Source organism: Amblyomma americanum, chromosome 3 (assembly GCF_052857255.1).
Source record: "Amblyomma americanum isolate KBUSLIRL-KWMA chromosome 3, ASM5285725v1, whole genome shotgun sequence".
Classification (NCBI taxonomy): domain Eukaryota; kingdom Metazoa; phylum Arthropoda; class Arachnida; order Ixodida; family Ixodidae; genus Amblyomma; species Amblyomma americanum.
Genome location: NC_135499.1, coordinates 206435308 through 206460710, shown reverse-complemented (window position 1 = coordinate 206460710; position 25403 = coordinate 206435308). Strand labels below are relative to the sequence as shown.

The following is a 25403-nucleotide window of genomic DNA, read 5'->3' as shown; positions in this document are numbered from 1 at the left end:
GGAGGCTGCGTGTGCTGCTACCAATACGGCGTGGCGACTGAATCGACATGGGACGCCTGGGTATTTATTTTTTGTTGTGTGTGTTTGTGTGCACTTAAATCTATGTTCGCATGCGTGTGCTTTTTTTTTGATAATTTACTATTTTGGGATAAAACGTTAGTGCGTACGCACCTTCCTGGGCGTTTTGCCAACACGCGTACTGAATCAAGTTAAATTCTGGGAATGCTTTGCTTGCACAGACATCAACACCAAATGGGTTTTGTTAACATACAGCAGCTTACACTTGGAAAGAATTAAAAAAAATTATGTACCACTACGTTTGTACTTGGCTCCTGGTGATAACTTAGTGCAATTCGGATTTGAAGTTGGCAACTACACTGATTTCGAGCAGCCAAGACAATGTATGAAGGGCACGTGACAAAAAGTTCTGAAGCGATAAGAAAGGAGAAGGTGAAGGCTATCGAATACAGAAGGCAAAACTATTGTACCTGATTTGAATAAAAGTGATAGATAAGCGTGTTTGGTGTCCGAAAAAGAACCATACGCACAAAAGAGGAAACGCAAAAAAAAAGTGGGGGGAGGGGTGGGAGGCGCCAGATAATTCTCGCGGACCGAACCGCTCCTCCACTGAGGAGCTGCCTTCGGCAAATTTGTTTGCTGACAATCGTGAATTCTTCCTTGCGGAGGTTTTTACGCAATGGCAAGCCAGCCTTCTCCTCGCACTGAGTTGAGGTTAAGCAAGAAAACAGAAAAGAGGAAAACGCACGACAGCGTGGGATGGAGAGAACGGTGAAAAAAGAAGCCCGTGTTTGTGGTGCAACTCGCGAGAGAGAGGGCGAAGAGAGAAAGAGAGGTGGAAGAAGGGCGCCAGGGAGGACGAAAGTTTTCGTGTGTGAATCACTTTGCTCGGGGCTTCCGCTAAACCTCAGCCCTCCAGCCAAGCAAACACAGGCTGCTGGGGGTGAAAGAGAGTGACAGAGAGGCAACACAGGAAGTAGAGGCTTCCCCTTGGAAGGAAGCGATAGAAAAGCCACAACTGTCATAGCAACGAAACCGTAAAGGAAGAAGAGCGCTGCGTGGGGGAGGTAGAGGAGCGCGGCGGAAGAAGAGATAGGTTGAAAAGAAGAAGAAAGAAAGAAGGCAAACCCAGGAATAAAGCAAAGCACGCCCAGAGATGAGATGAGAGGCGAAGAGAAGAGAGGAAGACAAGATGCGTTTTGCAAATAGAAACCAACAGCGCGCGTGCGCGTGTGTGCTCGCGTGTGTGTCTGTGTGTGTGGGTGGGTGTGGGTGCGTGGCTGGGCGAAGGAAAGCAAAACCGCAGCACGAGGTGGAGGAGGAGCCCTGTAAACCGCCGGGGCAAACACGCAGTGAGTAGAAAACGTTGCGCAGTGTTCCAGCGGCACCCCAGAGAGATCGCGAAGGCCGTAAACATGTAAAAGTAAACACAAAGCACGCGTCGTTCCTGGAAGGCCCGGAAGAACGGTGCCTGGCGTGTGCTGGCGGGGGGGAATCCAGAGAAGACGCGGCTGAAGCGCGTGGATGTAAAAGAAGGGGGAGGGGGTGGTGGAGGGCTCGGCCAGGCAGACCACCAGGCGCCACAATGCCTGGCCCTGCCGGGTATCAGTGGGGAGATTCAGCTGAGTTCGACCGCGACAATGGGTGAATCTCTTCTCGCTTGATTGAGCAATGCGCCCTTTGTCGTGCTTCTAACGTGCGTTGTTTGGGTGACCATCTTTCTTCGGACTGTGTTCGAAGCTACCGCATAAGCGTTACAGTAAGTTCTTGTGCGTTTTAGTGCAGTTCACTCCTTTCGCTGCTTAATGAGAGCTTCATAAACGATGCGACAACACGATTTGAATGGAATCAGGTAGTTGCTTCTAGGCGATGCGGCATGATGGTGAAGGATCACAAGTAGCCGTATCTTCATATAGTGCTCCTGAACTTTTGACGTGTGTTCTGGCTAAAATTTCTTTACGCTGTCACGGAAAACTAAGGCTATTTCTTCCCGTGGGAAGGCCGCGAAACTTGCTTTTGAGCCGCTTGAATCGCTCCCCATATAGACTGAGCACTTGGCAGGAACATATGTTATCGCCAGATATTCAAAAAAGAAACAAGTAATCTGCTTCGGCGTAGGTTGCGTGGGACGCAGGAATTGAACTTAGGAGTACGCTGAACTTGAAAGTGCGCCTCTCGAAACGTAAGTCCTTTATGTCACGTAGGGAGCTAGAAATGGTGACCAAACACGCCTGCGAGCTTTTGTGGGGAAAATAATGTTTCCGACAGTAAAACACTTTCTTAAACGCACTTTTTTTTTATCCGTCCCGAAAGATCATTCTTTGTACCTGTAAGGAAACTTACAAAGTGAGAGGTTCTCATGCCAAAATGTCAAGCGACGTTTTTGATTTGTTTTGCCTGCGAGTTCTTTTCTCCGACGCTTGGAAGCTTTTTGAGCTTCACTCGTCACATGAGTCTGATGCCCGCAGTATACGTCTTCGAAAAAAAGAAAGAATGCAGAAATAAAGAACACTCCCGAAATAACCATTTTTTTGCAGTTTTTCATAGCTTCGCGTCGCGACATCAGGACTCGCACGCAAAGACAGTCTCGGGCCTGAATTTCGCGGCAAATATTTCGCCGACCGCCAAATCCACTTACATCCGAAACTACAGCATCGCAAATGTGAATGTATATCGCACAGGTGCAAATGCTATCTGAGTAACATTTCTAGGTGCAAAGGCTAGAACTTTGCTTCGTAAAAGTTTCACCCCTTCTTGTTACCGCGAGCGCGATACATATCCAAGGAGGTAGGCGCACGAGCTAACAGCGGGCCACACAAAAATATCCGACAGCTCCCACAAGGGGCAACTTTACGACGAAGTGCAGACGGCGTAGGGCAGACAAGGCAGAATATAGGAATCCCACCCCACGACACAATTTCACGCAGCGTTTCGTGGCACATTCAGCACTGAGCCTCGTATTCAAAATTGTATGCAGCGTGGCGGAAAGTGAGCGTTTCATCAATCGCACTCTGTTTTTACTCTCCGTAAGGTATTCCCCATTTAAAGCCTCTCCTCTTTCAATGTATACATTCGTGAAACTCTGCAAAGGCTCTCGTGCAGTAATAATTTGTCTTGAACATATAGGGAAAGACTGATTGTCGCACCAATTGTGACTCAATACTTTTGCTTCCGTGGACATCGGCGACGCATGCCAACGTCAGTGGGGCTGGCCCTATTTCGAAGAGTTTTTCCACGGGTACAACCAAACGCTGTGTATTAGGACACTACTGAGAGGCCACCCCTTTCTTTCCTGAACGCGGGTGTTGATATGACGCGGCGGAATTCTCTCGTCGTGCCAGGAAACACGCAATGTGCATTGAAGGGAGGCGGCTCAGTGATACAGCTTCCGGGTGTCCTTGTTCTTCGGAACTGACTGCAGGCTCTGGCTTTTTCAGCGTTGCACACAATTATACAGAGCGCCTACCTAAATTCTCCTCTCCATCGTGTCTACTCTGACATTTATTTCTCTCTTTTATTGTTTTTTACTCGTTACTTTTGCAAAACATTCCGCGGTAGATACGGTTGGGCCTCATCTGTCAAGGTTACGGTCTCTTTGGGCGACGGGACAATTTCCCACGGAATCTCCTGCGCTCGTTTTTACATCGCGCTCGCGCCTTGGCCCGAGAGCGCTAACGCTCCTGAATTACTGCTTGAACTCTGCGTTTATTCTGTTTGTTTTCTTCGACGACCTGATTTCGGTCATTTTGGTGCCCTGCACCCGCAGCCGTGCAGGTCCAAGATATCTCAGTTGCTTCCACTAACAGAGAATAAGGTGCGCGCGTAGGCAGCAATCTCGAAATGAGTTCTCGTTTTTGATCCACAAGTGTAACTTGGCGAGAAGCTGGAAGTGTTAAAAAGATACACTTTGCGGAAATAGCGATGAAAAAGAGAAAAAAAGAAGTGCGGGGAAATTTGTGAGGCTTATGTAATCCCCGGCATGTGGAATAACTTTTGGCCGGTAGTACATTTCAGAGCTCGGGGTGATGTCTGTGGAAAGTACTGCAAGACATGGTTCCTGACTCGGAAGGTTCTGGCTCTGCTTATATAAGCATGGGTTTCTTCTTTCAACTTTAACCAGCAAGACAGAAAATGAATGAGAAAGAAATCTGATGAAGGCCGCTATGGCCTGGAGTTTTGAAGAGCAGAAATGGAGAACAAACTTCTGAAACTGAGCCATTCAATAATTATGGTCCCAACGTAAGCGAGACAATGAGCTTGCAAAAACATCCTGACTGATAAAAATACTCAGGACCCGACACTTCAGAAGAAATGTGATCCTACTCGAAAGCTCATATACAACACATGTAGATTTATCTTATGCAAGACTGTGATCAGATTTAGCCGCCGCGGTGGCTGAGTGGTCATGGTGATCGGCTGCTGGCCCGAAAGACGCGGGTTCGATCCCGGCCGTGGTGGTCGAATTTCGATGGAGGCGAAATTCTAGAGGCCCGTGTGCTGTGCGATGTCAGTGCACGTTAAAGAACCCCAGGTGGTCGAAATTTCCGAAGCCCTTCACTACGGCGTCTCTCATAGCCTGAGACGCTTTGGGACGTTAAACCCCCATAAACTAAACTGTGATCAGATCTCAAGCAAGAACAACTTCCTGGTTTAAAGTACCGCGCATTTCACTTAACTAAAAGCGGTAAAAACGATTTTTTATTCAACTCAATAGTCTCAAATATCTGTTAAAATGTGAAGAAACGTCATTATATGGCCCTAAAACATCGTTATGTTACAACAAGTAAGATTAGCCGGCGTATCAAGTGATAAACCAGCCCTTAACCAACTAGTACTCTTCTGTGTTGCTCGTACATAGGACAAATTTACCTGACATTTGATACCTCCTCTCATTGTACTTCAGAATAAAATTTTCTGTAAAACTGCCAGGGTACTTTGACAGTAAAACTTTTTTCTAACTGGTTGGGGTTCGCAACTGAAAAATAAAAAAAAACGACGGATGATTTAGCGTGGTTAGTACAAATGCGAATTAGTCGGTCTTCCCTTGAGTATCGGTTAGAGGCTCGGTTTAGGAGGGCAATGCAGTGGCAGTGTGTATTGGATCCATTGCGCACGGATGGATGTTGATGAAGACGACGGCATCCGAAGCACAGCGCGAGAGATTGGCAGTTAAACACGCGGTATGTTCGGCTGAGGCGATGACGTAGTGGTCTAATGCAGTTTCCAGCAAAACTTGTCTGTTTGCGCGGCCACCGGTTCAAAACCCACTCGCAACCACACACTGTTTTGCCACAAAGTGTTTTGCATAGTTGGCCATAAAGTCTGCTGTCAGGTTGCCACCTGCCCACCGTGGCACGTGGGCGATCTGCCAGAGGCTTCGGACAGAGGAAGAGAGGGTTTATTGACTTTAAATGCAAAGAGGTTGCACTGAATTGTGAGACTGGGGTCTTCAGTGCTGGCGCACTAAAGGAGTCTCAGTGATTTAGTTGTGCCACTAAAGCGTACAACAAGCGCATCTATCAGTGCGTCTGCACTTTGTGCTTTCGTGATTAGTTGTAAATAAGGAGTCTCGCCAATACCTATGAGGAGCGCACTCAGACGCCTATTAGCTTCTGGTGACGTCACGTGATGTGTCACACCGACGCGCACGCCAACGCCGTCGCTCACGCCAGATGTAAGTACGAACAGTTTCGCTAAAAAAAAAAACTACTAACCAGTCGGTTGCAAAACTTTTGAGCCCAGTTGTCTGCCGTCGAGTGCTATGTAGCAACGTTAGGCCAAGCTTTATTTAGGTGCGGTCGTGGTACATTTAACAATTTTAGAAGTGCATAAAGATTCCTTGCGATGGTTCCATGCGGTACGCCAGAATCGAGAGGCGGCAATAAGGTAACGACGTCGGCCTGACTCTTGCCTGTTCCTTCGCGAGCAAAAGCCGGGACATCCTTCACAGCTCGTCGATTTCGCTGCGAACCGTGTCGTGCGATGGCTGCGCAAATGACGCGATGACTGTGGCTCGAAAACGATCAAACGGCTGGCACAACGTTGCGCCTGAGATATGCCTGCCTTCAGACAGAAAAGATCGGCGCTGGACCGGAAATAAACCAGCACTGCGCCTCAGCGAGTCCTCCAGCCATCCGGGGCCTATTAGAAGCTTATGCGGCCATGCGTAGCAGAGGACACTTCGAAATGCGTTGGTGACGTGTTCAGATGTGGCGAAACTCCGGAAGTGACATACTGAGTGGTGTGTTGGGCTGCGCCGCTGATAATGATTTTGAAATGCGGACGTACTTGCAGGATCTTGTGATGTATTATGTCGATCTTGCGTAGTAAACGTTAACGTACACGTTCAGTAAGGTTAACTACTGGTTAACTGTTGCATACTGAGATCATACAGAATGTACTAGTGAACAGAAAGTCAACACAGACAGAGTAAAATTGTGGTTTACAAGCGTGCAATTAACATAACCATGTACATCATGAGTGGCAAAGTTAAGCCGGCGCGAGAGGTTTGTCTAATATTCATTTACAAAATTTTAGCAGGACATCCGCCAGAGATCAACTTTGCCTATTATCAGCACATTTCTGGCCGCTGTGGTCAAGATTTATATGCCTGTTTTCGTATGGCAGCAGGAATCTTTTGAAGGCAAATCTTGGGCTCATTCTAAATTTGCAATCTGCGCACTTTGACGTAAATTTTGAGAGCCTCGCTGAAGATTCGTCACTCCCTACGCTTGGTACTAATTTTTTTAATTTTATTTAATTTAATTCAAATTATTACATTGCCTGCATTTTTTATATAGGCGCGCAAGCTAAAGCCTGTTCCTACCAAAATATAATAGAATACACACTTCCATCCTCTTTGCCTGGCCATACTTTGGGGGGACAAAAATTGCATATAAGCTCCAATAACGCCATGGACGGGCAGAGAATCTTCCTTCCCATTGTATTCGTTTGTCCTTACGTTGCAGTATCAATCTCTCTAGTGCTACGGCTGCTAAAAATTTAACGTAGTGAAAACAATTTCCAGGCTGTTTTCTACGACTTCGTAAAATGTAAACACAAAATAAGCTCATTCGCGCTGCCTTACGTGGACGTTCTACAGCAGCGTGATGTTTTGCTGAGAACAAAAAAGAAAGAAACTGGCGAAAGAATTATATAGTCTTCAACTGAAAGGCTGGAACCACGCCCAGAAATCGGCCGCGAGCGCTCGGCAAAATTTATTCGTGTCGAATTACCATAACAATTTCTTTCGGCCCGTGTGCGGTTGACGTCCGACCGTGGACGTGCGGAAAGCACAGTCTACGGGGGAGTATGGGGGGGGGGGGGGGGTAGTGGACAGATTGGCCGCAAAAAAATGACAAGTAAAGAAAAGAAGCATATCACGTTGTTCACTGTCGTGATGCAAAATGTCGGACACGGACCGTGTGGACGTGTTGAACAATTGCTTTCCTTGACCTCGAAAGGTGCCGCAGAGGAGATGCGCCGCAACGCTGCCTAGAAAAATAGGCAAACCACGCAAGCATTCCTCCAGCCAAGGAAGGAAAAGAGTCAGACCCCGCATGCTCAGTCCGCGGCACTTGACTTGCGGGAACGACGTTGTCAGGCGCAGAAATGCGCGGCTGACAGTCGCTCATGACCGCCAGGCGTCGCCCCAGAGAGTGGCGCGGACGAGTTTTCCCGCGGAAACCACGCAAGCTTAAGATTCTTCCCGCCGGGCAGAGTCGCCCCGTTATTGCCATGGTGCTTTCAATTCACACAACGTGACGGCGCCAGCTGCGTTTCTGGCGATCTCGACGCGCATTTTTGTCGACGCGAACATCGCTAAACGCAGAAAAAGCAGCGAGAAATGCACATTCTATTGCATATTATCTGTTGTACATGCGGGAACCTGGGACAGATTGCGTTAAAGCTGTCTTGCGCTGAATCCGAGCATTTCAAGCCTGGCGCCGTAAAACTGGGCCTCTCACGTTAGATGCAGTTCGTAAAAATGCAAATAATGTTCGATTGTCCTTGCAGAAATACATGTATTACTAGAATGGTTAAAAAAAGTGTTTTCTTGCGTATTTATCAAAGCAAGCGCGAAATGTCAGCTGCCATAGCTGCAGGAAGTCTGCTGAAAGATGTATTGAGGCAAAATCCATCTTTAACTGTGAAACAGCTCAAATTTCTCTCGCCGTAATTCTGCATTGGCCGTTGATAGAGCAGTTTTGAATTCTGCACTCGATCTACTGTATGAGTCGGCGTATTTGCACCTACTTCTATCGTCCTTGGATGCTCCAAAATCATCTCAGTTTGCTGAGATGAAATATCCTGTAATCAACTTCTTCCTAATAAGTCTTCCAATTTTTTTTTACGTTTCTACAATTATAATTTTATTACTGAAGAATTTACGGAAATCCTTAAGATTAATCCGACGTTTTCAATGCCTTTGGTTAAAAGAGATTTTTCCTTTGGCCTATCACAGGTTGCCTGGATGTTCGTGGAGAAGTTCACCCTTCTGACGCTGGCCAAGAGCGTCATCACGCACAACTCTCGCTTCAAGGTGACCCACAACGGTCACCGCACCTGGCACCTGCACATCCACGACGTGCAGGAGCGAGACCGCGGCGCCTACATGTGCCAGATCAACACGTCGCCCATGAAGTCCCAAGTGGGATACCTCAACGTGGTCGGTGAGCGCCTTTCGGCAGCGGTTATTAACTGCTACGCCAATGCGAGTGATGAGTTCAGTGTACGGTCTCGCTTTCTTTATACTGGGAGATAATTACTGCTCACTTTTCTCGGGCGAAAATTTTGAAAATTTAAAAAATTGTAAGACACTGTTCTGAAAATATTGATGTTAATGGCCCAATATTCTGATATGTAGCAAAATCTTTGTTTTAAAGTGCTTCCATCGATGGCATTTAACAGTTAGGAGTGCCATAAAAAACCAATTGGGAACGCTTTTGACGATAGCAAAAACGTGAATAGAAAAAAAAATGCTAGACTGCCCTCGGGTGATCTGCGGATATATTGATTGTAATAATGAAATCTTATATTATATGACAAAAATTGCGTTCCGCTCAAAACTGCTTTTGACCTGAATTTCTGGGTATGTTGGTGGTATCCTAGCTGAAATTGAGAGGTGTAAATGGGCATGGACAGGACATGTTACCCAGAGAGCAGATAACGGGTGATCATGTCAGGATAATGGAGTCCATTTCAATTGAAAGCAAGCGAAGCAGTTGAAGGCATAGTGTTGAGGGCGGATGAGATTACAAAGTTTGCAGAGAAAAGGAGACAGTGGTTGGCGCAGGACTAGCGCAGGGCTGAGTTAATTGGCGATCGGTGGGAGGGGCCTTTTGCACTGCAATCGACGTAGTTGGGCTGATGATGATGATGACGAAGATGATGATGATAGCCTCAATCTCACGCACCGGATCAAACTCGAACGAACAGTTTGTACATGAATTGCATACGCAGACGTGAGAATGGCCTTGCGAATTATGGGTGATCAGATCAGATCTTATTTTACTTAAAAGACCTTGGTGAAAAGACAACGTCGTTCGAGTTGGCGGTCATGAATGAGCTATTTTCTCGCCCAATAACTGAACAGGGCTCGTGCTCCTGCCAGGCACACAGCGTTCCTGGGTAGCTGTAGTCGCGCGAATAAGGCCATTGGCTGGTGGTAGCGAATGAATAGGGAGAGAGCTTCGCACTCAAGCTGGGTTGTGAATGGCAGTTTTTCTTGCGCTCGCCATTGAATGCTGTCAACGAGACGACTGCCAAGGAGGCCAGATGACTGGAAACCGATATCAATTTGGTTGCAACCACAAAATTGAAGTTATGTACACGAAGCTTTGTAAATTCAGCGTCACTACCTTGTTTTCAGGGATACGTATACAGGGTGTTTCACCTAAGACTACACCGTTTTTAGAGATGGGGTCTTTGGGTTAGAAGAGCGTATTTTCGGCATAGCATTGTCAGTGGTGTAGTACATAAGAATACAGCTAAGATGTGCTAGCTATGCAGGCTGGTTAACAAATGCACTACACGAAATGCACATTTCAGGACAGTCTGAAATGCACCGGTTCGAGCTACCAGCTAGTCCCCCATTGCGTGGGAACAATTTCTGGATCATATGTAGTCTTAATGTTTTCGGAAAGCAAGCACCATGGACTCAAAGAATCATTAAGACAACCTGGCACGTTTTTACGAGTATGCGGGAAAATTCTTCAGGCAGCGAAGAAATCGCATTTCAGCAGTTTAGACGCTACACAAGACAATTGCTACTTTTAGACATGGAGAAAACGATAGCGTCTTGTACTTAGCTTCCGCATAACGCGTTTTGTTTTCCTAAGTGCTTACCTCACGGTAATCCCTTTCCGAACACATCCCGCGAAAGTAGCATGTGCCATTCTTGCCAAATATTCTGAAGGGTGTCTGCATTCAGGACGTAAGAAATCAGCGATCAGTGTGATGGAGCTATATATTGACGCTCCTAAGGCGTTCCAACAGGTCGATAGCTATATAGAGAGCTTCCTATTTACACGCGCTCCCTTTGTGGAGTGCCGGAGCGTCACAGTGTTTCCGATCATGTGACTCGCCGAATTATTTCGTTACGCACAGAAAGGACGCCCGAGAAATGCTCTAGATTACTTCCTATTTAGCGTGCTTATTTTATTCGATCTTATGTCTCACTTCATGGCACTTGGAGCACAGATGTAGTTTTCGGTGCACAGAATGTTACTCTTCATGTTTTTTACTACTGTTGTGTTTATAATACTGAAGAATGAAACGAAAGGTTTGAAGCCGTTATGAAAAAAAAAGACGGAGTTTCCAATGCCCGAAGCACTAAAAGCTTTGGCCGTCAATGTATAGGTTCGAATAAAAACATGAATTTGCTTAGCATTTATGCAAATACCATTATAGTTTAGTGCCTGGAAAGCCAGTGGCAGAGACGAAACTGCGCATTGCTGACTCTGATGACCACTATAGTTTTCATATTTTACTAACTATTCTGCTCTAACGTTCATGCTGAACCGCGGCAAGTTTTAAGTGCCCATTTCAGTAATGCGAGTCATTATGCTGTCTGGAAACTCCATGGATACGATTTTTGGTTTGTTCAAAATAGGAGGAAGTCTGACTTTATGCGCTAGCTGATCACATAGCCTACTGCTCCCGCATAAAAACCAAGAAACGCAAAACAATGATTAGATACAGTTCCTTACCGTCGCTTTTTTTTCGTAGCGTATGCGTTTGTTTGCGCAGCTGCCTTTAGGAAGTGAGCATATGCAAAATGAGCAGTATGAATAAAACTTGTACGGGACGGCGCAAAACAAGTACCAAACAAAACAAAATATAAGAAAACGTGATATCTAAATTAAACGATGGTCGTTTGTAGCGTTTTGCCATTGGCCCCTCGGTACATAACGTACTGCTGAAAGCAAAAGATATTTTATAGCTGGATTTTGTCGCATGTGCACTTTGTTTGCTTGTTTAGTTTGTTTGTTCAAAACATTCTCTGCGTTGCATTTTTCATAGATGCTAGGTTTATGTAGATGTTACCTCATTTTTAACCATGCTCCGCGTGTGGTACGGACAATAATTATAGACAGCGGTTTTGGGCAGCGGCTGCTAGTGAAGATTCAATTTTCTTGGTCGCTTCAGAGACAGCTTTTACAACCGAAATCTCATTTCCGAAAACACCGTTGAAATAAAAGCGCAAGTGTCCAGTTTCTGCATCCGGCCAGAGTGTATGTTTGCACTTCGAGCGAGGCATTTCCTAGCGTCGTGCCGATTGGCTCGCAAAGCGAAGTGTCGCGAGGTTGGTTCCATGGCCTCATTTTATTACGCAGTGCCGCCCAAGATCGACGAGGAGAACACCAGTTCGGACACCGAAGTTCGAGAAGGCGGCGAAGCGGCGCTCAAGTGCGTTGCCAAGGGGACGCCGGAACCGGAAATCACGTGGAGAAGGGAAGACGACCAGGAAATCGCGTTCGGCCGCGAGAAAGGTCAGTAGCCCCGGCGTGATTTGGATGCACCCGCCATGCTGCTGCACGGCAGGAGGCCTGCGGACACAATGGCGTGTTGAGACGCCCTGGTATTCTAATATAGAACTTTCCCGGATAAACAAAAGCCGGGGGAGAGCGTTGTGTGCACCTCCTTGCTTGACAATAAACTAAGCAACGAGCGTGGTGGCGCTGGCGGCGTGGTTCTTGGCGCTGTCTTTGCGGAGCTTCGCACCGTGCTCCAATAAAGCTGGCGCCTCCGGTGTTTCCAGACAGAAAAACAAAAATATCGTGTTACTTGCTTGTGCTAACGGGACAGTGGGTACAACTGCATTCAATTTTGATTCTTACGAAAAAATCTATTCTATTCCTGCTTCTTGGAAAGTGGATGTTTTTTTTTCGGCAGTGAAAGATGAATTTGTTCCTAATAAAATTAAATTTACAAGTGAAATGTTTTTCTCCCGCTACTCGATTCAACCTCGTGACGTCAAAACTTGAAGGGAATCCGTAATCACCGGTGGAAGTGGATGGCAGTGCAGCCTGTCCTCCGAGATCCGCAAACAAGAACATGTGCCGTCTTCAACACAGTTTGGTCGCGAAAACGGCCAATGGTGGCGATGCTTGTATATTTCGTTTCACTACGAAATCAGTGCTATTGTACTCTCATTGGCAATGTGTTTTCTGTTGAAGTGAAGCCTGTACCGAAGCGAGGAGCCTCCATCCTCCAAGCACACCACTAATCCCCCCCCCCCCTCACCTCTTTAGCTAGGTGGCTACTCACCAACTAACCGTAACACTCGAACACCCTCTAGCTATCCCCCCCCCCCTCCACCCACCACCCTATTTAGGGGCCATCTAAGCTTTACTGCCCCTGTGAATTTGACTTCTGTTGAAGTGAAGCCTCCAGAACAAGCGAGAAAATATCATTCATTCATTAGAGTAAAAGCATCAAAGCTGCCATCGACGGCAACTCCCACTGTTTTCGCTCAATGGTCACATTCGATATCTGGTTGTGCTTTCTTTTTCCCTTTATACTTATAAAATCTTCCTTTTCCGCGAAAGCAGGGTTTTCGTCATTAGAACGCGGTAATCCATTGATACAGGCCGACTCAATTTATCCTCAGTGTCCCTTCGAAGATGCTTCAGTACTTTGTGTTTTCCTGCAGCTGCAGAGAAGAGAACAAACCTTTCAAGTGTGAATATTCGCGTAAAGTTTCGCTTGCTTACCAATGCAATGCGTTATGGGGTACAGATACTCTCTGGATTTTACGACTAACAAAAGTGAGTAAAATAAATAAGATTTATGTGAAATGCCATGAGGAAATAACTAAATTTATCTATGTTTCACCTAAAGAAGGGCAACATCAAGGAAGAGTGCCTGCACACTATTAGTCTGATCAGCTGCTGGACTATTTTACCAGATGCCTCTCTGCATCAGTGACAATAGTGATGTCCAGCCGCCAACCACCCATGGCCGGGTCGCTTGCCACAGACGCCTGGAAGCCGCGTGTATGCCTGAATTAGGAATTACAGAGGATCAGACGGGCGAGACATGGACAATGGAAAACGGACAGCTTATGGAATGCGGCCCCTGATGTTGAATTCACAGCAACAGTTTGATATTGTTATCCTTGAGATGCGGGCTTAACTGGCTGGCAGCTAAAGCAATCATGAAAGCTATGTTACCGACAAACAACCGACTTTTAGTCAAATTATTCGTGTTGCTGATTCCTAGACACAAAGAAAAATTGGTGTTATTTTCAAGCACGTAAATGTAGTTTTTTTTCAACTCCTGTGTGGTGATAATATCAGCGGTTTAAAAGAGCAGCCACATCGCACATCTCACTCCCTAACGGCTGGCACCCCTTCAGAGTGCGATCAATGGTATTTTGTTCTTGAAAAAAGAAAATGTATAGAAAGAGTCTACTTGTGGCAAACGTTACTACGGGAAGAGAGGTGTGACATCCGCAACTAACGATGCCAGCCACGTCTAGCAACGTTGTTTAAGCACCACGGCAACTGGGAGATGCACTAAGAGTGATGTCAGACATAATGGAAAAAAGCTCTTTTCTTGTCGAACCTATTGTTGATCGCACCTCGTGGCAGCGTAGCAAGGCGCGTAAAACAGAACCAAAATAGTTAAGCTTTAGCAAAACGACAGATAGCGGTCGCATTCGAGACTTCTATTTTCTATAACGAAGCGAAATGCACGGCTCTAAACAAACAAAAAGTCTGGAGAAACGAAAAAACATTAGTGAGCCTGGCAACAAAAGATGACGGAGCAGGCGTAATTTGTATGCTTCCAAACCATGTGCCGGCCACAAAACGCGCGGGCAATCAATTTCTCTCCTCTCTCTCGGCCCAGCAGTGCCGCAACATGTTTCCAAGGAAGAAGCAAATAGCAGCGCGCCGTCACACGTACACGCGGCTTTACAAACAATAGGATCAGGCATGGGCGAAGAAAAACGAAGCGCGTAGCGCCGAAGCCGAGCTCCTCTGGCGGAGCCAACGGTTGCAATCTTTTCAAATTAATGGGCCTCGAGTTACAAGCTTTCCTCTCGGACGGGCCGTTCGCAGTCAGCAGCGGCTCAGTCTCCATTCACTCTGCCGTCCTTAACAGCAGGCGAGCAGCCCCCTCCCGCCTTTAACCCCCCATCGGCTTCAAACGATAACAGCGAACCACAGATGGCTTCGGAGCCTGCGACTTTTCGAATCAAAATCCCTCCCATTAAACTCGAACCTCCTCGATCTCGTCCGCCATTCGCCGTTCTCTTCTGTTCTCTCCGCATCCTCCCACAATCCTGCCACCCGGGCTTCAAGCGGTTCCAGTGCCATCTGTCGTCTCGAAATCGCACCACCCACCTCGCTCTCACGCCATCTCTCTTTCCGCCTTCTCCTTCCCGGCAAACCCTTTTCCGACGCGTATACGCCGCGGGAACGCTGCTGGCCTGAAACGCGACTCGGGCAATTAGTCAGGCGGAGTAAACGGCGACCTCACCCCTCCTCTTCGACCCCCAACCCTAACAACAACCGAGCGAGCGTATCAGCCGCTCCGTGAGGTCGCCGGGAGAGTGGCCTTAATCAATGCTCGCGCGTGCCTACGCTGTCACCTCGAGGCGGCTGTTACGCAGTTCAAAACCCGCGCGGACCAGGCGCCATTAAGTAACCAGGGCTTTTCTCCAATAACGTGTTCGGGCGCGGGGAGAAGTGGAAAAGGGGAAGGTGGGGTCGGGAAGCAGCTTCTCTTTGCGGCAGCGCGACTCGGGAACGCGGCTCCCAAGCATCGCCGGCCAAGTGTCGCGAAGTCGTTTCGGCGCCTTTCCGTAAGACAGCGTAAGAGATTCGAGACCTCGGAGAAGAAGAAGAAGAAAATAAAAACGAGGAAGGATAGGAAGGAGTGAAGGAGCGAGGGCTAGAGCGTTGTAATTGAATTTCTGATTACAAGGCGGCCCAAACCCCCTACCAGATGGGTCCCCCCCGCTATCTCGGGACTGGTACCCCGGTCGTAATGAACACCGTTGTTCTTTCGGCCCCCCGCACTTCGGCCCCGACCGAGTCCGCTCGCTAGACGACTTCGACGCTGCGACTCGGCGACAAAACTGTCTCCGCGTCTGGGTTTGGTTCCTCGCAGCCGCACCAGCAGGCGCGCTCAGGAAAGGTTCACAAATTTTACGCTGGGAGCGAGCAGTGTTCTTGTCGGAAGCAAATGGCGCAAAAATAAGAAAAAAAGATATAACGCAGGCGTTTTCTATTAACCTCACTCTTCTTGTAGAGCAAATAGAAAGCTACAGAAGTGCCCGTTTTCTTCCAGTAGCCTCATTTTCCGAGCGTGAATTCCTTTCTTTTTATCTTCAAGGCGAAAATGACTCAACGAACAACTTCTCTCCGTTGCAGAATAGTGGGATGATTATACTTCAGTTTTGAGGCGAGTATACTATTCAGGTAATCTATTCTTATATACGCTTTAGAAGACGAACATAATTTCGCTAATTTCTAAGTCACATGATAATTTTCGCTTTAATGAGCCGTTTTAGTGCAGAACACTTAGAGTGCTTTTTTTTTCGAGCGCCAAGATTTTAGAAGAGATTTATTCTGCGTAACACGTTTACTGGTCACAGTTTAAAAACTAGTACTAACCCTTCATGAATAAAACCTTGTCGGGACAATACATCCGTTTCGCTTACTCTGCAAAATCCTACCTTGTAAAAAAAAATACGGAGGGCACTTGAGACTACTTATGTGGTGTGAATGCGAAAGCATGCATGTGGTGTGTTCGGCTGCGGCGACGCCGAACTACTCCAATGCAGTGACCAGCGAAGCTGATCTGTTCGCGCCGCCCGAATGGAAGTTGATGAAGACGACGATACCCAAACCTAGAGGAAGACACTGACAATTTATTCGCGCGTGGCGTTGTTCTGCGCCATGTAGCCAGCGAAGGCGATCTCTTATCCCTGGCCTCTGTTCGAAACTCACTGCGGGATAAATTTTCTTTAACAAATTATTTTTCGTTCTTTACTGAGGAGCTTGGTGCTGCCGACGACGTAATGAGTTCACATGGGACAACAACGCGAGATTTCTTGCCTCATGAGCCTTATAATGTTTTCGCATTAATAAATTACAATCATAATGATCACTCTTTTTTTTTCTTTACGAAGGAAAATTTAGAGAACAGAATTGCTGTTGAGAGCCCCACAAGAATGACGGCCGCAAAAAAAAGTCCTCTTACTGCCTTTCAAGAAAACAGAAAGGCGATTGGCGCGTCTAAACATATATGAACATGACACAGCCAAATATGCACTTAAAAGCGCGCCTTTCGAAACACCTGCGGGGTGTGGCAGAGAACTTTTCAGAAAGGCTTAGCTCGTCTTTGCGTTTCGCAGGATCACTTTTTCGACAGCAACAAACACGCCAAAACAAGCTTGTTGTGTATTGAAGGAGACAGCCTTACCAGTGTCTTCCGTGAACATGTTCCCAATCGAAAGTAAAATATATGTTCGGGTATGACTCCATCGATTCGACTCCGAACCGGACCAATAAATTTAGAAGTAAGAATAGCGCAACCTGGAAAAATTTTCGAGAACACGTAGTAGGCAACACACCACACGGAGAATTATCTCTCAATAACTTTAATGTCAAAATTTTCTGGAGAAAGCAACAGTAAGTTTTCGAGTTTTCGCGTTGATTCTTTGGGGTTCCCATTTAGAAAAGCGAATTTCATTCGTCGCCTCAAAAGTAGGGCAGTTCGTCCCACTGGCGGCTATTGAATTTGCGACGCTGTGAGGTGTCTTTCCCTTTATTATAGGAGCAAACGTACTTCGTCGCACAACTGTCTTGTGGAGGCGGTGCTTTGTTTACGCGTTTCTGTCGACCCAGTTTCTTTCCAGGAAACACGCTATCGAAGGATACGGAAGTGTCCAAGAAATCAAAACCCAAAAAGTGGCACCATAATTCCCAAGGCGTCTTTTCTTTCATAGCCGAAATCACACGGCTGTGCTTACTGTCGTCTCAATTCGTTTATTGCTACTATAAACATAGATTGTGGTGTCGCGTATTAAAAGAGTTTCCCCTACTGAAGGCCTGACGGCTTACATCTCATGAAGTTAAAGCAGCTTGTTCTATCGTATTGCGTGAGGAAGTGTGTAAATAGGTTTCTATAGTGTTTTAAGACATATTATTTGCATCTAAAATATTGTATTTTCAGTTCTCGAAACTTCAATCCAGTTTTAGTGATTTTAAGTGGGTGGGGAAAGAAACATAGGAACAGTAACATGATCGCAGCACGTGCAAACAAAATATAAATATTGAAGCAAAGAAAAAATTAACTCGTACAAACAGAATAAGAACTAAAAACGCGCAATACGAACAATAGAAAGTACGAAAGCATAAATACAAAATTCAGGCGCACAAAAAGTGTGAGAAAAATGCAATGATTATGAAAAATTGGAAGAGATTTAATGATGATAATTTAATGTAAATTTCGCTCCTCGCTGAGAATACGTAGGGAATCAGCCAAGCTTTGGCACTGGTATTCGTGTTTTCGCTTCTGGTAAGTTGTCAGTTTTCTAATATGTGCAGTGATTCTGCCAGAAGCGATTTAAACATTCCTGAGCCCAACGCGCTAGAGAGTAATGGGAACCAAGACATTTAGCTAGAACCATGCACATTATTACGAACTGGCTGATAAAATTGTGCCATTCTTTTCAATACAGGCTGAGCTACCCACATTTCCCGGCGTGCCTTCTGCTTTTCGCGCACTGATGCTCGCTGCGCCAGATCTGCAGGCACGGGCAGATTTAAGGCAGTGGGAGGAGGTGGGGAGGGTGCTGAACCTCTTTACGCGCACATCAATACTGATACGACTTCGGTCGACTACCCTTCCTTAACAAAAAATTTTCTTTGGGAAAACCTTTAAACAATAGTGAAAACAGCGTTAAAGAAGAAGCCGGAAGGCGAAACGAGGAAGTGACAGGAAAGAGCGCTGACTGACAACTGAATTTATTGAGCGAAACTCGCGCAATATATAGGAAGGCAGTGGCAAAGATAGTCAGATGCAGTCAACGTCACATGATGCAAAGAGCCAAAAAGCGATAAAAAACAAAACAAGGTGATAAAGCCAACAGTGAACTGAATCTCAAAAGGGGTGGTAACAAAAAGGAAACTACACTCAATGACTATACACAGTTAATGTCACATGGTGTAAAGAGCCATAAAAGCGATAAAACCACAACAGGGTGAAAAGGCTAAAAGTCCGCAGAAACTCAAAGAGATGGTAATAAAAAAAATACATGTTGACTTAAACAGTTAATGTTACAAGGTGTAAAGAGCCATAAAAACCGATAAAACATCCATAGCAGATAATAAGGGTAAAACCGATAAAAACTGAAGAAAAGGAATTGTGGAAAGAATAAAAATTGATAGAATGTAGCAACGTAAGGCTAAAAAAATCACAGACCTTAACAAAAAACGATGCAACAGTGACACTCAACAATTGAAACACGCGTAGTTAACAATAAAAATTTTAGCAATGTTGTTCCAAAAAGGCAAGTTCACTTCCGTACAAGTTCACTTCCTCGTTTCGCCTTCCGGCTTCTTCTTTAGCGCTGTTTTCACTATTGTCAGAATGGACCAACTAGCCCAGCAAAAATTTCTGCTAGAAAGCCTTAAAAAAAACATTTCTTGGACACGAATTCTAAAAAAAGCGTGCAAATAGGACCACCATTTCGTAAACTGCCGCCTCCAGTTGAGAGAGGTAAATAAAAAATGGTAGAGCTTTAACGTAGTTAAATTTTGTAGAAGTGTGAAAGCAAGAGTTCATTATTCAATTGGAGTGGGCACTTAATCTCCGCCTTAAGGGTATGACGTGATATATCTAGTGAGCTGATGCCCATATATTCAGCATTGGTCTATCTCCACTCGACATGCACAGATGGCGGCGAGTCCTCGTATCACTACCAGCGCAATGGAATGCGCCATTGCACTGACAGGTGGCCGTTTAAATTACAGCCACCGGTAGAGACTGTGCGACCTATGTTGCTCCTCCCGAGGAACCTTTCGCGCAGCTGGCGCGACGTTCCACCGAACTTATCCGAATGCACGAAAAACTTTATTGTTAAGGAGGATTCTCGCGGCGTAGGTGGGTCCCTTAGTCCAAGGCTCCAGTGGTCTTTTCAGTCTTACGATCACTGTCAATCAGCTTGAGCTGTTCTTCAGGCTTCGAGCGTAACTCGGGTAAGCCACATACGTACATACATACGTACGTACATACGATGAACGTATGTACGGTGGCAAGATTCTCGGTCGGTGGTGGCAAGATTCTCGGTCGGTGTTGGCGAGTGTATGAGTGCTTTTGTGCTAAAAGTGAGGAGGCAGAGAGGTCAACCAGAAGTGTGTTCCGGTTGGCTACCGAGCCATGAGGGAAAGCAAAGAGGGGGGCGTAAAAGAGAAAGTGGAAAGACCACCTCTAAAGCTTTCTCATAAATCCGGCCCCGTCTGCTACGCGCACGAATAAAAGCATAAGCGTTTGTTGCGCCGAAAGTGTGGTAACCTCAGTTTGCCAACAGAGAGCTGGACTCGACCCCGTGTAGGGCCCTTCACATATCCTGCGACATTTCCAGGGAATCTACAGAGAGGCTGAGCCTGAAATTGTTGCTGGCGATCACATTATTTATAAGCGCATCGCCATAATGATACTTCAGACTAATGTGAGATGAAGCCGTTCGCAGTGCGTGTCAGCAATCTTTTCCCGAAGGCTGCTTGTGCGTTGCTTGTTTAAGCAGCTAGAAACACTTTTTTTAAAGAATTAAAGGTGACGTGGGGATCACAGAACCAATTTCTCTGCATGGGGAGCTGTATCTGCTTGAGTTCTTTAGATGATCAGCCCTGACCTTCTGTTCCCTTACCTTCCACACAGTTTACTGGCCGTGCGGGCCTTACTTTGCTTCCAAAGCCTGCGACCTTTGACCTCCATCTGAGTGAACAATCTCAAAGCTCCAACTGACCAGGGCAGCTGAACTACTTCATTTCATAGCGGCACTAGAAGCCGCGGATTGGTTGAGTGTTCAACCTTTGGCCTAAAACGTCCCACGGCTTCCTCTCAAGCATTTGATGTTGTCGGCCAGGCACAGTAATCAGTCCGCGTATATCATATCGGCCTCAATGCAGAGACCCAGAGTTTCTTCATGCGCTTCACAATAATGTTTAGCAAAATAAAACAAGAAGCAAATCGATTGAGTTACCCTGGTATTTAGGTTTCGCACGAGAGTTCAACAACTCCGTTGAGCCTAGTTTGCCAAGAGAACAGAAATAAGAGCTTGGAAGTTGAAGTTCGAGTGGGGGCCGTAAACCCTAGATTTTCGATTAAATCACGCGGGCTGTTCGTCCCAGCGCCGACGAATGCACCACAACGGCTTTGAAGGAGCGCGCGACGGCCAGATTTGGTTACCACCAAGGCGTGCCCCGTTTCACGTGTCTGGCCTCGCCACCGCAGACGAGAGCAATCAAGAGAAAGTAAAGGGCAAGAAAACTGACAACATGGGAGAGAGCGAAGAGGAGAAACTAAAATGGAGAACAAAAGCTTGAGGAGGGTGCAGCATTCGCGTCGTTCCGTGTGCCCTGTCTTTTGTCAGGCGCTTAAACAGCGGCTGCCTGGATGGCGGCAGCCCCGGTGGCCGGGACGAGGCAGCGGGCTGAAGAAAAGGCCAGAGTGAAACAAGAGGAAGATTCAATTAGGTAGGCTTTAATGGAATAAAAGTATTGCGTTTCGCCCTATCAATTTCTCGCGCTCGAGCCAGCAGTAACCCTCCTCGTCGGCCCTGCCCTACGGCCACGGCCGGCCTGACCCTGCTATTGTTCCCCTCTGCCTTCTTTATCCCGGCCTCGCCTTTGCCCGTCTATCCGGCCTCGACCCGAAAACAAAAGACCGGTGCGATTATGGAGCTAGTAGTGAGCGCTTTATCGAGAGATCGTCCCTTGTTATGGCTTCGCTCGTGGATGTTCTCTAATTCTTTTTGCGAAGCCTCCGCCGAAACCCTCACATTCCAAGAGCTTCAGTTTCCAAGCTTGGTATTTTTTTTTTCGTATCCAGCAAGATCTCGCTGTTTTCAGAGCAAAAATTTAAAAAAAATACGCGCCACTGTGTTACCCACTAGTAGCAGGAAAAAAAGAATTGAAGCAAGCAGAAACAAATGAGGCTTCATTTCGCTCTATTTATTTATTTTTTGAAGCCTGAAACAAGAGAAGTTTCTGAAGAGAGCAAGAGGGAAAGAGAGAGAAGATTTTTCTAAGTAACAACGTTGTGAATGAATATTCAGTCGGTGCGCAAGGGCGAAAGCCAGCTCGGGTCGGGTTTCGATGTTAATGGACGCATAACTTGATTAACACCAACGTGAGCCCGCTATGCGCCCTTTAAAGTTTTTCCGCCCACCGCGAGGAGTGGCTCCTTGCTTGGCCGCGTGCAGAGAGCAAGTCAAATTTAATGAGAGTAAAGCCACCCGCTCCTTCCGCGATTGGGGCTTAGCTCTGATTCCGTCTTATCATTTTTTTTTTTGCTTCTGTTGCCTCTCTTTCGTCCACATTAAAAACAAGAATGTGTAGCATTATACTTGTTTATAATTAAGTTCAAGACAGGCCCGGTCCATTTTTAGAAGCGTGCCTCTAGTTTCGGTTTTCTTCTCATCGCTTACTGAATCGACTCGCGCCCTCTTATTGAATAAATGGAGACCATTCGAAAGTTATGCTTCTCGTGTATTGGGAATAAGGGCGGGCACGTTCTATAAGCGACCCATAATTCTCTAAGAAGTACTTGCGGCTGGGCTTGTTGGTGCGTATTCGTGAAAAACATGAGAGCGCAAAAATGGCAACACGGACGAGTAAGGGAGCAAGACGAGCGCTGCTCCTGTTCCCTTACTCGTCCTGTTCCCTTACTCGTTCGTGTTGCCATTTTTGCGCTCTCATGTCTTCCATAATTCTCTCTTCTTTCCATGTCTGCTTTTAGCTCTCTTCTGACATTAAGGGTCCCACGCAGTTATTTTTAGGCAGCTCTGTGGTAGCCCGGATTTTCCGGAGAAAAGTTCGTGGAAGAACTTCGCATACATCCGAGCTGAATCTCTTCCTCGTGTGCAGTTCTTTCACAGGTGTATTTTCACTCTTGCCTCGTGGTCTAGTGCCGTCAAACCGAAAGCTTTAGCTCCTACCGGCAACTGAGGGCCGAATTATCGAAGCATCGTTCACGTGAAATAGAGCGTGATCTCCTTGGGACGGTGAGATCCGCCATCGTAATAGTTGCGCCTACGATGAAACCAACGTTGGCAGGTCGTGTGTCTAGGACAGGACAGATTTTAGCATGTATATTAATTATAGCAAGTCGTGTTATATTGGTGCCAGCCGTATCTTCCACTTCATGCCAAGAGAGTGAGAGATAAGGTATCTACGGTCTAGCGTCCAACAAGATTGCGGCTTTGCGGACTGCAATCAGATCTGTAACCTATGAACTTCAGTGAAACTGCGCTTTCATTGACAAAGGCACCGTACATCCGATAATCGACCCTGTCAAAAAATGTAATAGTGCAACAAATGGAAGCTGTAAATCATTGACGCGTACTTAAAGAATGGCAGAGTCCATTTACTGTCAGTATGGCTGCCTCATAATATTGTCACGGGCTAGATGACGACGAAGCGTGCGGTCATTAAATAATGCCATCACCATTGGTCATGTCATCCTATTTTTATCGGCCTGCAGCCACGTAACAACATCAACTTTTTTTTTTTTTGGAATGGAAGCAGTTCATCATAAATATGCATTTCACGGAAAGACAGGTTTATGCTATTCATCAAGTTGTGATATTTTGGAGTTGTTGTTGAAGCGAGTGTGCCCATCTTTATGCTTGTTCGCATTCTTCCTTAAGTTCGCACTTTTTCTCTCTCATTTTTATTTTGTGCAATCAATGCATACAAACTTGTATACATCGCAACAATGCATACATATTTCTAGAATTTTGCGTGAGAGTGCACAACAATCTGCGCTCGTTTGCCGAGGAGATATAGCTGCGCCGTAAAACTCTTACTCTACCGAAGACCTCAGTAATGTGACTGAATTGAAATGTGGAATTCTATTTACTGTATAATTTATCAGCCTTTGGATCTGCTATTGGGGATGTCGTCCTAAAGGTTCGGAGGTAATCGTATAGATTACGGATTACGTTTTCAACAAAAGCTGCACAACGGAGTGCTCGCTGCAACGCAGAACAAGGAACTGAGCCGGTTTCAAAATGTACTGTTTTGAATGAAAGTCCTTGTTGGAGACGATTCCCTCTTCTTGCCAATAAGTTAAATTATAACATGACATGCATTTTCGTCGAATTACTATTCTCAACCTACAACAGCAGTAAACTGCACGTCTGCACCACTTCACTTCAGTTGAAGCCATTACTGCGTATATTCATTCATTAGAAATACGTAGAGAAAAAAATCGCCTAAAGCTACTGTTCCAGATGCTCCATGGACAGGTAAACATTCAAAAGGAAACATATATACAAGCGCCAGGCAAACGGAGTTCTAGAACAAATCATAGTCGCATAATTCAGCCGTACTACGCCCATAGTGAAGCTTTCAGAAATTCCTTCTTCCCCCATGTAATTGAAATGTGGAATGACTTGCCAATTAGTGTTGTAGAACAGAATGATCTGCATGAATCTGAGCGATCTCTGGATGACCATCTGCTTGAAAGTGCTATTTGATGCTTGAACGAATGTACTGTCTTCTGCTGATGTATTTAGTGATTGTGAATAATTCTATTTTCTACGAAGGTTTCATACCCTCCCTGTAAGGACCCTCGCTTGAGGGTTAACAGTATTGTTAAATAAATAAATAAAATAAATATTGAAGCAAATGACCGCCATCTGGAGGTGTTTGAATAATTCGAAAGTGAAATTCGTGCCCGTTTTATGCTCTTCCAGTTCCGTCAGTGAAGGGAACCTGGCTGAACATCACTAAGGTGTCCCGCCTGCACATGAGTGCCTACCTGTGCATCGCCTCCAACGGTGTGCTGCCCTCGGTCAGCAAGCGGATCGTCCTTGAAGTCAGCTGTGAGTAACGACTCCAACTGAGCGAATGCAAACTTTCGCTCGAGCGAGTGTTTCTTTACTTTCGTTTTTTCTTACTCTAACAAAAAAGAAAGCATACAGCCATCCCTTAGCTGTTTCTTAGTATACGGCACGTCACCACCCACCTTCAACCTTCCTGTTTCTCCGTGCTGTTGGCCATGTTAAAACCGAGAGCCTGAATATCTTATACCTATTGCGCAGGACATCCAAGAAACGAACGCGATGCTAATTATGTAGTTAAGTCATGAAAGCCGCAGTATTTAATTTCTGGGGAACGAAATGGATGTCGTACAGAGTCTAAACGAACTTCACCGGTGTTATCATCGATGTAAACAATTTTGTAAGTTATGTGCACTCTCCATCTGTTCTTCGCCACCATTCATCGACATATTTTTTCTTCCCTTACAATCCCCCAGCGCAGAATATCACGCAAGGTCACTAGTGCCTTCTGTCATAAATTGCCTCCCGTCAGGCATTCTATTACACATGAACTCTTAGTCGAATCATTCTGTTTTCCTTATTTGAAACTCTTTGAATGCTGTTTTTTTATATCTGTCTGAGAGATATTTTCACAATTCGTTAGCTTTCGGACTGGGCTTTCATTATATCAGAATGAAAGTGTTGTTAAAGTTGGTTAGCTCTGCAAGGACATCAACATTTGGCATGCTTGTTAATACGACTGCGATGATTTCAAAACGGGTACGCTGGCTTGATTCCCTCTTTTTCGGCATATGGTCTCAAATGAACTGATTAATCACTTGACCCGGAGTAGGGAGGAAAGTAGATGTTTTTACTG

General features: G+C 45.9%; 1 protein-coding gene across 2 annotated transcripts in view; it reads left to right on the top strand.

The window, feature by feature from the left end:
• Positions 1–25403, top strand: part of LOC144125924 (lachesin-like) — a 134423-nt gene that overhangs the window by 83265 nt on the left and 25755 nt on the right. For both annotated transcript variants that reach the window (XR_013313438.1, XM_077659740.1), the window contains exons 3-5: positions 8483–8690; positions 11856–12011; positions 24461–24589. Coding sequence is in view for 1 of the 2 variants with exons in the window: in XM_077659740.1 (XP_077515866.1) it covers positions 8483–8690; positions 11856–12011; positions 24461–24589 (493 nt within the window). In the remaining variant the exon portion in view is untranslated. The remainder of the gene's footprint in view (positions 1–8482; positions 8691–11855; positions 12012–24460; positions 24590–25403) is intronic.